The following is a 13,992-nucleotide window of genomic DNA, read 5'->3' as shown; positions in this document are numbered from 1 at the left end:
GCTTACTTAATTCTCATTAAATGATATCCAAAATTACTCAGCTCATTTCAGAAGGGCCTGGAGTTTCCTTCCACAATTGCAATGTCACTGACATCCAAAAATACACCGCATTTTAAGCTTCATAATTGTTTGCATAGCTCCATATGGAAACGGAAACTTAAAGCCCATATAAGGTCAACTACTGCTGGATAAAATGTCAACAACTGCCTATAAAACAATTACCCACAGTGCAACTGGCCACTGATTTGCGTCAAATTATTCCTGCCATATCACTAACTTCAAGCTTTCATTAATGAACAATCCATTTGCCTGCATTTGGCCAATACCCCTCTAAATCTCTTATCCATGGAACTGTCCAATTTTTTTTTTAAAACATTGTATAATTATACCTGCCCCATCCACCTTGCCGGGAAGCTTGTTCCCTATACCTACCTCCATCTGTGTGGAAACACACCCCTCCGATCCTTTTTAAGCCTTTCCCCTCTCACCATACACCCATTTCCTCTAATACAGTCTAATCATTTCACCTACATTCTCTTCCAAATAATTTACGTGATAAACAATAAATGACCCAGCATTGATCCTTGTAGCAAACCACTAGTTCAATATAAAAAAGCTACTGTCCATTACCACTCCCTGCCTCCCATTACTGAGCCAAATTTGCCTCCAATTTGCTATCTCGCCCTGGACCATGCATTCTAACTTTCTGGACCAGCCTACCCTGCTAAAGTCCACATAGACAATGCCACCACCCTGTCCGCTTGGTTACCTCTGCAAAACACTCAATCAACCAGAGACATGATCTCCCACGAATGAATAATCATTCAAATATTTCCACACATTAAGGCCAAAGGTTACATTAAAATAACTAATCTGAACAAACACACAACTGATAAGTGGAAGGTTGAGAGGAGGAAAGAAGACAACCATGAACCTGCAGTATGCAAAGTCAGTGTGGGGAAACTCTGGCGAGAAAACGCAGAGAAACTGGAACAAACCAGTTTCTGCCGTCTCTGCCATTCATTCCAATCCTGTCTGATCTGCATTTTCCTACATTGGATCCATGGGCCTTGAAAACAATCAACACATAAATGACAACTACTGCAATTGTAATATAGTGGATTTTGTCATAAAATTCAGTGCAGTCTTTAAGAATTATGTATTTCTATTATGAAAAATCTTTCCTAATTACCTACCTAAATGACAGCTAGAAGATTATTCCCCTCAATTCTTTCACTTGAGATAGTTTCAACGTCTCTACCTCATCCTTTGCTTCATATCCATTGTTCCACAAGAAATGCAAACTATGTCTAAGCAACCTTTCTTCACCACTAACCCAGCGATTATATTACAAGTGTCCATAGCAGTGGGAAAGGGTAGCCAATGTAATGAGAGGGAACATAGATCGGAGAATGTTTGTCTGGTGATCCCAACACCAGAAAAGTTTCAGGAATCAGTCTCGGTTACAAATTTCTTTATACACCAAGGAACAAACACGTCTCCCTCTCTGAATGGATTATGGCATGTTATCCCAATGGTAGATAGATCCATTCAGCCCAAAGGGGAACATCTTTATTCTGCTTATTTTTTAAATTTCAAAATAAGGAAAATTTAGAAGAGCATTCTTTTGAATAGGCTATTGAAAATTAAATTTAAGAAGTTACTGCTGGTTCAAAAGGTCGGGTGGCATTCCATCTCGCAAACAGCTGTAGGTAAGGCCAGTTAGCACAGAGTCTCTTCCCCCCTCTCAGCAGCTGCCAATGCATGCATTAATGCCCTCAATTAGTTCTCAGTCAGGGGTATGCCCTGCAATACTGAGGTATGCCCTGCAACATGTGTCTGAGGTTTCACTCCATTAAATTATTGATCGCCTCTTTGTAAAAATAGGAATGTTTAATATAATTATCCTACTTGAAGGTTTACATCTTTTCAGTTAACAATATCCTTTTAGATGGTACCAATTTATGAATTTAAAGTACCATATTTCCATGATCGATTCCAACGGCCAGGAAGACACACATGACAGTGGCATATACAAATCAATTAGTGATTCGCAAAATCATCTAACTTGCCAATTTGAACTATAGTTTTGTTGATTTAGTTGTAAGTTGTTCATTAGATACATGTGGAGTCATAATTTCAATGTTTGAGGCATTACTTTCCAGAAAATTACTGGCCCAGATTAAAAATGCTCACAAGATGAGAGGTGCTGATGCATTAGTTTGCAGCTTCCACTGTAGTGAAGTCATATCATTGCTTAACCAGCCAGACAAACGCTTGTTCTGACTTCACAATGAAGAAACTCAGCACAACAAATATCTAAGTGAAAGTTCAAATATTTATATTAAAGCTGCTGCATTAAGGGCATCCTAGATTTTGGGCTTGTGATCGCACTCCAATCCTTACGTTGAATGAGCAGGATAACAATGATAAGTTCCAAAGATCCAGAATCTTTTTCAAAATTCAAATCAAATCAAATAATCCAGTTCTGTACAAAATAGTGCACAGGCATGCACATTATGCACAAAATAACATTTTCATGTGACCAATCTCACATTTTTAATGAATTCTTGCCTCAGACCTGAAACTTGTGTAAATGGTTCATGAGCTACAAAAAAAAATACCCACAGCCTCAGATCAGTGCAGAATGATTCTAAAATACACAGCCCACCAATTCATTTTTTTCTACATTCAAACACTATTATCTGAGCGATCATCTGATCAAAATCTTAAATTAAGCCAAAAAACAACAAAATACATCTGCAACTCCCATCACGTGTATGGAATCCATGACTGTGAATGGCTTCCAATACCCTTCCTATTGATCAACTATGTGAGGAATGTCTCTTAAAAATGAAAACAAGAAAAAAATCACAGTAACTTAAGCTTTTCACAAACTCGCAAGAAATGTTTTAGGCAATATAAAAGACGAAGCATGTTATTATGCAAAAGGAATCACAATCAGTAGAAATCTGAAGTGTTTTCTTTACATAGGCTTTGATGGCACAGAAATGAAAGGTTACTTCATCTCAGATGAAGAGTCCATAGGAAAGACTGATCAATCACCAACACACACCCATTAAACATCTATTTGCCATTATGTTTAACTCACTCTCTCCATAACACACAACAATTTTGACACAAAATGGACTACATATAAAAGGGATGTAATAAAATTAAATGAAATATTACTGCTTTTTAACAACTCTAACTGCATGGAGATATTCTTATGACATGCATCTTTTATACAAAAGATTTTAAACTGCAAAGCATTTTAATAAATAGCATTAACTTACACAAAATAAATAGCAATTTCTATGCACTGTAAAATATGTAAGATGCACTTCAAGAGCAAGTTGATAAACAAGGTGAATATGTATTTTATACTGCAGAGTACCACACCTTTCAGCTACACCTGGAATATAAGGAAATCTGTAATTGGCCAGATATAGAGAAACCACACTTGAAGATCTATTCAGAAGAAGAGTCAGGTAATGTGTAACTTAACGGCAATAATGCACATGATTCTAATAGATGGCTTGATTGCAGTCTTCTATTTCAATCCAGTTGTCTCCTTATTTACAGCTCCTTGCAACCGGGTTTGTAAATGAATGCTTCCTATATCAGTTGCCAAATATATGTAACCAGTCGAAAGGTGTTTGTGCAATGATTCTAATGGAAATCACTTTCATGGAAAGCTGACGAATGAAATTATGTTAAACCCCCGAATGAAGTACAATCCACCATTAAAATCAAAAAACAAATTAATTTTATTCTGATTCCTCAAAGTCTTGCCAAAGAGAAAAACGTTTCAAATCCCAGACAAGCTTGCATATCCAAAGTTAAAAACAATAGTACTCAATTGAAAAATTTAAAAATATCAAAAATACAAATTTAAGAATTACTCCAACTTTGTGACACATTTTAACACTGGTGACAATTGAAGTCTCACCTTTTAGGATTTCTTCTGTGACTTCTACAGGTACAGACTATATAGTCTGGACCTTGACTAACCATATTTTCCCCACTCAATACGTAAAATGGAATAACACAGTTTAGAATAATAAAACACCTCATAATTTACAGTTTTAGATCATCGTCAAAGTTAACAGAAAATTTCCTAAACAAGCTTGTTCCTTAAAATAACCTCTGCACATTAAAATTCTAACTCTATATAATGACGTCAAAATTTACACCTTTTTAAAATCAATGTGAAGATGACATGTACAAGACAACTGCTATTAATGGCAATGGTCACCAACTTTCAAGTATTCAAAATATAAGATCAAGCCGAGTATCTTCATATCCAGGCTGCCAAAGTATTCTTTGAAGAAACCTACTGCCTTTTGGCTGGTAAAACACGGAATATACAAAGACCTAAAAGGTTTTCAATTTGTTTTATAAAGAAGGAAACGTCAAAGGAAAATATAATTGCATGCCCGTTCATATGGTTATCAGAGTTTGCCTGTTACTATCTGAAAAACAAATTTACGGAAAATTCATAACTCTGCCATTGTGAAACTAGGTGAACAGTGGAAACACAGAGCTGCAGTATCCTCTGCTGGTTTCAATTGCAGCAGGTTAACAATCAGGTCTGTTTCTGTACCTGATCATCCACAAGCAGACTCACACGATCAAGCACTTAAAAATCCCTTTGGGAACAAGGAAATAGGTCCACTTATCTATCTTCTGGGAAGTTCATTATACACTAATATCGCTGGACACAAATTATAAATAATTAGCACATGTTGATGGGCTTTTAACAAAAGCTACTGGCAGAAGGGATTTAACCCGTTTTAAAAAATCTAATATTGCTAACATCAGATTATTCATCTTCAATACCCAAGACATACAATTTATAAACATGTAATCATTGTGGCTATGGTTCTCAATTTGTATTCAAACATTGTAAACTATTCTCCTTACTTTTACTATAAGCCTCATTGTTACAAATGTGGAACGGTGAAGATCTAAGGTGGATCTCAAATGTCCAAGTTCATTGATGAGGCAGCACCTAAACCTTGGGAGAGAGGCCATGAGAATTTCAAAAATAGAATTTATGCTGTAGCGTTCCGGGAATGGGTCCACCTTAAATTAGAAAATATGCCAGAAATGTTGTGCGGGTACATAATGAGAGAGAGAAAGAGAGGGAGAGAATTACTGACAAAAGGTCGTTAATCTTACTCTCTTCCCCTCTCCGCACACTGCCTGCCCCTAGTACTTCCAGTGTTTTCTGCATTTCAGATCGCCAGCATCTACAGTATTTTGTTGTGAAATTAGATGTTAAAGGATAAATAATAATTGGTTGATTTTGGCTTAGGAACCATAAATAAAGCAACTTCAAATTCAATAAATACTCTTCAATTTTTAACAATAAATATTACAAGAAAAAGAGTGTTGGTCTGTAACAGCTAAGTACCAAAGCCATAAAACTGCTGCTGTAACCTGGCTTTAGAACACAACCACCAAATCATAAACAGGTTACATTTTGAAAGTGACAAATGCAAGTTCGTGATTTCATCAATTAAGCCAGATAAACAATGTTACCTCATCTTTTTTTTTAAAATCAGCTGATCCAGTCTTTGCAGCATTTACATGTGCAGCTGATAAGTCCTTGGTGAGGGAAAGTAAAATTTAAACACTGCCCGTTAGCCACTTTATTCAGAGCCTAACATTAACCTCAAGAATATTACACTCGATGACATAGTTTCCAAGTCTCTTAGGGCTAAGGGAATCAATGGATATGGGGAAAAAGCCGGAACGGGGTACTGATTTTGGATGATCAGCCATAATCATATTGAATGGCGGTGCTGGCTCGAAGGGCCGAATGGACTACTCCTGTACCTATTTTCTATGTTTCTGTAATATATCTACTTTCAAGCTGCTTAATTAAAATGCCACATGGCTAGAGTTCATGAGAACAACCATTTGCTGTGATTTCAACAAATGCTGCAGGTACATTTAATTTGTACTTATGGACGTCAGCCAATAACCAACAGGTAGTTTCACTGACTGCCATTTGCACACCTCCCTCCACACCATCCCTCAAAGTTCCCAGAAAAATGCCAGTGCATTCTGTTCCATTAAGTGCAGCCAATATTCTTTTCAGGTGGTAAACCAGTTCTGTATACCTTGAGACATGACGTGATACACTGTACCAGCTTTAATTAGCATGCTTCTACTCCGCGTCACAATTGCAAAGTGCATCATACATTTTTCTGGATTCATCTTCCTGAACATTGAGGAAAGAAACCAAGAAACCTGCCCTGTACTTACAGCATTTATCTTTCCTTAAGTATGCAAACTTTGCTTAGTAATTGGCAAAGATAGTTTTTAGGATTACCCATTCATACTTTTATTCCTCAAAGCATGAAGCCATGTGTCCTAAAGGTGTGGGCTCCCATTTAATTTGACCACACCATGGTTACTTGTGTATACAATATTTTCCAAGGCGCATAATGGAACGAAGAAAAAAAATGCCATTCACATTAAACAATTTTGTATTATGGGGGGAAAATACAAATTGGTTATTTCAAGAGAAACAATCACATAACCCATCATCCTTCATCCAATATAAATCATTGATGGTTGTGCTGGTTTCGTGTGAACATTATAATCTCAATTTTCACAAAATCTCAATAAAATCAAAAACTTCACAGAAAATCAAACCAGAACCATTTTCCTAGCCCTATACAAGAAGCCCTTGTTTGTTTTGAATCGTAGATAAGGAACTGTTCATTGCAAGTATTGTAAATAATGTTGAATATTGAAATATACAGTAAACTGAGAAATACTACAGTAGGTTGTTTTGTTTTTTTAATTTTGTTAAGTATCAAGCACGTAAACATGTCGAATCAGCTTACTTCGTCCACAGTATGGCTGTCCAGGTATAAACTCTGCAGCATTAACCCAGTCCTCCAGATTAGAGCTTGTTGTTGAAGGTTTGGATTCCTCAATCATTGCTGTTTTTGTGCTCATTTCACCATTTAATTTGGTAAGTGGAGTAAGTTTAGCAGCTGATGCTGTGGCAGAATCCTTCGGGATCAATGGTGTAGGACCACTCTGAACCTCCGACAATCCTTGCTTTGACGGCTTCACATGGTCATACCTGTATATCAATTAGGGATGTTACAATTAATGCAACATAAACCCGTGATAACAACTTTTTCTCGCAGGAACATAACAGGAGGCCATTTAGCTATTGAGCCGGTTCTAACCATTCAATTACATCAGGACTTTATCTTCATTGCTCAACTTTGTTCCATATTTCTCAAAACCACCTCTACACGCCTATTGATTTCAGCTTTGAATGGATCAGTTGGCTAAGATTCCAAATCATTCAAAGAGAGGGGGAAAAAAATCCTGTCCACTACTGGGATGTAAATCCAACTTTATTCAAGAGCATTTCAACCTCCTACTAATATAACCCTGTAAACCCTAGCAAATGTCAGCACATTCAGATAGATCCTCCTCAGAGACAAGATTTGGTGCTGAGAGCAGCAGTTATTTAGTGGGAGAATTATCTGCACTGGCTTCTCCTTCCAATTCCTACTCATGCTTTGGAGTCAAAAACTGTATTCCATTGCCACCCACTCCACCCTATCCTGTGGTAGCTTCCTGAAACTGAACTAGATAACTTACAACATTGTTGCCATCAATGACCAAAAAGCAACTCCCTCAAGCCCCCATCTCAACCCTCAAACTTGTGCTCAACCACAATTTCACTGCCCTATTCTAAATCACATTAAGACCTATTCGCCAAATCTATTTCCTAACCTACACTAGCTTGCAGTTCAGTAAGCTTTGATAACATTTTAAAACCCTTTGGCTTTGATCATGTCCTTCGCAACCTCTCAGCGCACAACTAAGTGGGACATTTAATCTCCAACTCTGGCATTATTCACATCCCATTTTTAAATGCCCCACTGCTAACCATCAAGTTCCTAAACGCTTCTAACTCTTTCTTCTTGAAACTTACCTCTCTGACCAAGTCTTTAGACATCTGTCCCAATACCTACTTCTGTAGTCTGCTCTCAATTTTTATTTGATATATGCCTCTTGTGAAACACCCCACGATATTGTTACATTAAAAGGGTGCTACTTAATTACTAGCTGTGGATATATTATCCGGCTCAGGTTCCGTACAATTGACATTATTTCCTTACTTTTTAATATCAAAATAAAACCTACATTTCAATAGGTTTTGACATTCCTGAAAACAAATGCACAGGTATGAAAAATGTGGACCAAAATAATAGTGTTCTTTTGCCAATTAAAATATGGGTGGTACAGCGAGTAGACCTGCAGCCACATAGCTCCCGCAACCCTGTTTCCATTTTGATTTCTGTGCAGTGAGTCTGTGATCACCTGGATTTCCCCCGACAACTTTGGTTTCCTTCCACATCCCAAAGATGTGTAGAGTGATAGAGTAATTTGCCACTGTAAATTGCCCTTCATGTTAGTAAGTGGTAGATGAGTTGATGGGAACACGGGGAAGAATTAAAATAGCATGAACTCAGGATTAATGCAAATGGGTGCTTGGATGTCAGTGCTTGTAGATTCCTGTGGGCTTGGCGAGGTGTACGATTCCAAGAACATACAGCTATCAAGAGAGGCTCCTTGCCATACTAGTAAGATCCTCCACGAAAGGCCTATGCAAATTCTTGCTAATTTTCAATCAGATAATTGTTCACGTGCTCATTTTTGTCTATACTTTAAGAAACTTACACACAAATTTACAAACTTGCATTATCTGGACTATCCCCCTGTTAAAAATGTATTGCTATTTCTCATTTTTTAAAGCAAAAAAGGCACAACTGCTGTATTTAGCACACCTTAGAAAATGAATCTCTAATGCTCCTAAATTGCTTATTAGACATTTCAACCCTCAAGGGAAATGATTTTCTGCTTGCAACATTAGGTCCAACTCATCCCTAATAAAAAGCGTATCATCAAGATATTTAAAGAAACACTAAAGGAGTTGTTGATATAACAGCCGTTTTATTTCATTAAACGTAACTGCCAGGGCGCAACACCAAATTTATATGGGACTTTGGACCCTTTTCTACTGCTTAAATCTGTTGAAAAATGAGAATGACATCCAAGAAACAATACTGTCTTGGCAGGTACCGCTGAAATATAAACAAGATTCTCATTTTGCTGGCAGCATTAAATCAAATCTTAGCAAGATTTCTTTATGTTTACTGTCATGGAAAAAATAACTAGTACCAAAAGCAGTAGTTTGGCCGGTAATGGTGGGAGATAGCACATCTGAATGATAATGCTACTTAAGAGTATGAATAAATGTTCTTTTTTGAAAACACATTCACTACTTTCTACCAGCTGCAGTGCTCTCTCGATCTTCCAAAGGCACTTTGGTGCACAAATATCAAATTTCATAAAGATATGTTGAATTATATTACAGTACTAATTCCACCAAAATCAGTTCCATAAAATAAAAACAAGCAGCAGGCTCATCTATTGCAGGAGCATTGCCTGGAGACAAGTTCGTACTGAACAAATTTCTCATTCTCAAAAAATTAATTAAACTTGGACTACCGCCTCTGATTTCTTCTCTACACCATGTCCCTAAGCAACATTATTTGAAAGCACAAGGTCAGCTTCAATACATGCACTGATTATGCCACGGTTATTTCATCATCTTTCTTCACCCCTCTTCGCCTTGCACTCAATCCGGGATATACCATTCTTTCAAATAAAGGAATATTTTCACTGGCAGTTTACTTCACAATGTTATTTTTGAGCTCAGGATCAACTCAGTGTAATTAAATAAACACGCCTAGATTTTGTTTAATGGTTGCAGAAGATCAATCCAAGTCACATTTCCATGTAATCCCTGTTGGAAACTCTTCCACTTCCGTGATTTATTTTTACTTTTAGTTTTAGAATATTTAGGTTTATTTCTGCAACGGCACAATGCAAGGATTGGATGAAAGAATGAAAAATAGACTGAAGATAAACTAGTATTCTAGCAGAAAGGGGATTTCTTTGAGGTACATTGCGAACTTGGGTGCAACAGTGGCGCAACGGTAGAGGTGCTGCCTTACAGCGCCAGAAACCTGGATTCGATCCTGACTACAGGTGCTTGTCTGTACGGAGTTTCACGTTCTCTCCGTGCCCTGCATGGGCTTTCTCCGGGATCGCCAACTTCCTCCCACACTCCAAATTGTAAGCTAATTGGCTTGGTGTAATTGTAAAAATGGTCCCGAGTGTGTGAATGATAGTGTTAGTGTGCGGGGATCATTGGTTTGCATGCACACGATGAGCCAAAGGGCCAGTTTCCGTGCAGTATCTCTAAAACTATGAACTGCACAATTTGAAGGAAAGCAAACTGTGTTCACTCTGTGGTCTGCATTTTTCATCACTATAATGTCAGAGACCAAGGAACATCTGGTATTGTTGGAGAAGGAAAGAAAATACAGGAACTTGTAAACAGTTCATTGATGAGATGTTCGTATAGCTGGCAGAGTCAGCATGCATTACCAGGCTTATTTGGCATTGAACAAGTGGTCACAGGACACTTTTTTGAACTTCTTCAAGTATTTGATGAATGTCCCTTCACTCTGCAATTAGGTGTGGAGTTTCAGGACTTGGATAAATATCACAGTGCAGCATATGGAGGAAAAATCTGCACATGCTGGTTTAAACCAAAGATAGACATAAAAGGCTGGAGTAACTCAGCGGGACAGGCAGCATCTCTGGATAGAAGGAATAGGTGACGTTTCATAAAAACATAGAAAATAGGTGCATGGGTAGGCCATTTGACCCTTCGAGCCAGCTGTTCATCCAAAATCAGTACCTCGTTCCTGCTTTCTCCCCATATCCCCATATTCTGTTAGCCCCAAGAGCTATATCTAACTCCCTCTTGAAAACATCCCGTGAATTGGCCTCCACTGCCCTGTGGCAGAAAATTCCACAAATTCACAGCTCTTTGGGTGAAAATATTTTTTCCTCATCTCAGTCCTAAATGGCCTACTGCTTATTCTTAAGCTGCGAGCCCTGGTTCTGGACTCCCCTAACATCCGGAACATTTTTCCTGCATCTAGCCTGTCCAATCCCTTAAGAATTCTGTTTCCTGTAGAGATTCTTCTACAAAGTCAGGGGAGAGGGAGATACATAGATAAGGAAGTATACGGTGTGAATAATGTGGTGTATTTACCATTTGAGTTTTTGTGTTTTGGCAGCTGAGCCTTGCCGTAGTTCCGGGTATAAAGCATTGTGGGATACCTGTATTAGCTCTCTGGTGGTGTGGAAGAAAAGCGGCCATATGTTGTATGCTAACCCATCTCACTCGTCGATTCTTATCATAATACACCACAGTTAAAGATGGCGACGAGGATAAAACAAGCAGAAAATGCCTATCATAGGTTCCATAGGGGAGTTCGCCCCGAAGACGGAGTCTTGGTCGGCGTATGTGGAACGTTTAGAGCAGTTTTTTGAGGCTAACGACATTGCAGAGGAGAAGCAAGTGGCTACTCTGTTAAGTGTGATGGGAGCATCTACATATGGTCTGTTAAGGAACCTGGTGCAGCCGCTGAAGCCAAAAGATAAGTCCTACGGCGACATTGTGAACATTTTAAAGACTCATTTTGAACCCAAGCCGTTGCTTATTGCGGAGAGATTCTGCTTTAACCGATGCAACCAGCGGGCGGACGAGTCTGTGACCAGTTACGTTGCGGAGCTGAAACAGTGTGCAGTTAACTGTGAGTTTGGAGCGACGTTGAACGAGACGCTTCGTGACCGTTTTGTCAGTGGGATTTGTAATAAGGCAAGCCAGCGCCGGCTGTTGTCGGAGTCCAACCTGACTTTTGCACAGGCATTTGAAGTCGTCCTCAGCATGGAGACTGTGGAGAGAGACACGAAGCAGCTGCGGGGACACGAGGCGCGTCCGAACCAAGTGCATAAAGTGGATGCGCACACGGCTAAGCAAACGGGGAGGAACTGCCACAGATGTAACGGCAAAAATCACAGCCCACAGGTGTGTCGCTTTAAAGATGCAAAGTGTTACAACTGTGGTAAAACCGGGCATATTAAAAGAGCATGCAGAGGAAAAGTGGCGGCGGCACCGACACAGAGCAGATATAAACGACAGACTGATAAAAACACAAAGTATGTGGAGGCAGAAGAAATAGTGTTGCCCATGTTTTCATTAGTAAATGGCAAAAACTGTAAACAAGCATACAGGGCATGTTTTGTGGTTAATGGCAAAGAAGTCAAACTAGAAATTGACACCGGAGCTGCCGTGAACATCATCTCAGAGAAGCTGTTTCAGACCACCTTTTTAAAGCAACCACTTGGGCTTGCTGAAGTCACACTGAAGACATGCACAGGGGAGGTTATTCCTGTGTTGGGACAGTTTGAAGCCACTGTCAGCTATGAGAGTCAGAGTGAGCAACTACCAATGATTGTGGTAAAGGGAGCAGGACCAGCTTTGTGTGGAAGGAACTGGTTAAAAAAGCTCACCTTAAACTGGAAAGAAATTAAACATGCCAGTGACAAGTCTCATCAGGAAGACATAAAGCATATTAAGGAAATGCCTCACCTGACATCAATACAGGATGTACTGGAGTTACACTGAAGTGTTTAAAGATGAACTTGGCACTCTGCGTGATGTCAAAGCAACAATTCTGGTGGAACCAGGGGCCCGCCCAAAGTTTTGCAAAAGCCGCCCACTGCCATTTGCCATGAAAGCACGGGTGGAGGCTGAATTGGACCGACTGGAAAAGGCCAACATAATTACTCCAGTCAAACATAGTGAATGGGCAGCACCCGTTGTTCCTGTTGAAAAAAAGGACCATACCATTCGTCTGCGTGGAGATTACAAACTCACTGTAAACCAAGCTGCCACCACAGAGACTTATCCCTTGCCACGGATAGAGGAGCTGATGACAACCCTCAGTGGAGGAACAGTGTTTTCAAAGATCGACCTCGCCTCAGCGTACCAGCAGGTACTTCTGGAGGATGAATCAAAAATACTGTTGACCATTAACACACACCGAGGCTTATTTGTCTATAACAGACTGGCTTTTGGTGTGAGCGCAGCACCCTCCATCTTCCAAAGAATCATGGAGAACCTCATGAAAGATCTGGATGTAGTGGTGTATCTGGATGATCTCCTCATCACAGGAAAAACTGAACAAGAGCATCTGCAAAACCTGCATAAAGTGCTACAGAGACTGCAGGAGAGCGGACTGAGAGTCAGGGAGTCAAAGTGTGAGTTTGGAAAGAAACAAATCGAATACGGGTCATGTGTTAAACAGCCAGGGCATCCAGCCGTCACCGGAGAAAGTCAGAGCAATAAAGGATGCACCAGCCCCCACCTGTGTGAAAGAGCTGAGAGCTTTCTTGGGACTAGTGAATTATTATGGACGGTTCATGCCCAACCAAAGCACCGTGCTTGCTTCCTTGTACAGGTTGCTGAAAGACCAGGTGTCGTGGGAGTGGAAAAGTCGAGAGCAGAAAGCTTTTGACAAGTGCAAATCGCTGCTCACAAGTGACAAGATCCTGGTGCACTATGACCAAAAGCTTCTTCTCACTCTGGCCTGTGACTCCTCAGCGTATGGCATTGGAGCTGTCATACAACACAAAATGCCTACAGGGGAGGAGCGCCCCATCGCCTTCTCATCACACACATTATCCCCTGCTGAGAAGAAATATTCTCAGATTGAGAAAGAGGGACTGGCGCTCATTTTTGGTGTAAAGAAGTTTCACCAGTACCTGTGGGGGAGGAAATTCAAACTTGTGACTGATCACAAACCCCTGCTAACACTGTTTGGAGAACACAAAAGCCTGCCCACCATGGCTGCAGCTCGAATCCAAAGATGGGCAATGATTCTCTCTGCCTATGATTATCACATTGAGTACTGTGCTTCAGAGAAACATGGTAATGCAGATGGCCTCTCAAGAGTTCCGCTGCCTGACACAAACGACGCAGGGATCACAGCCGTCACTGACAGCGTATACACACTGTTA

General features: G+C 39.7%; 1 protein-coding gene across 1 annotated transcript in view; it reads right to left on the bottom strand.

Moving 5' to 3' along the window:
* Nucleotides 1-13,992, bottom strand: part of mkrn1 (makorin, ring finger protein, 1) — a 46,715-nt gene that overhangs the window by 15,474 nt on the left and 17,249 nt on the right. Inside the window, exon 3 of the mRNA XM_078416789.1 lies at nucleotides 6,864-7,108. Within this exon, the coding sequence (XP_078272915.1) occupies nucleotides 6,864-7,108 (245 nt within the window). The remainder of the gene's footprint in view (nucleotides 1-6,863; nucleotides 7,109-13,992) is intronic.

The sequence above is a fragment of the Rhinoraja longicauda genome, chromosome 20 (assembly GCF_053455715.1).
Source record: "Rhinoraja longicauda isolate Sanriku21f chromosome 20, sRhiLon1.1, whole genome shotgun sequence".
NCBI lineage: Eukaryota > Metazoa > Chordata > Chondrichthyes > Rajiformes > Arhynchobatidae > Rhinoraja > Rhinoraja longicauda.
Note: the sequence above shows the minus strand (reverse complement) of the source record. Positions and strands in the feature narration are given on the sequence as shown.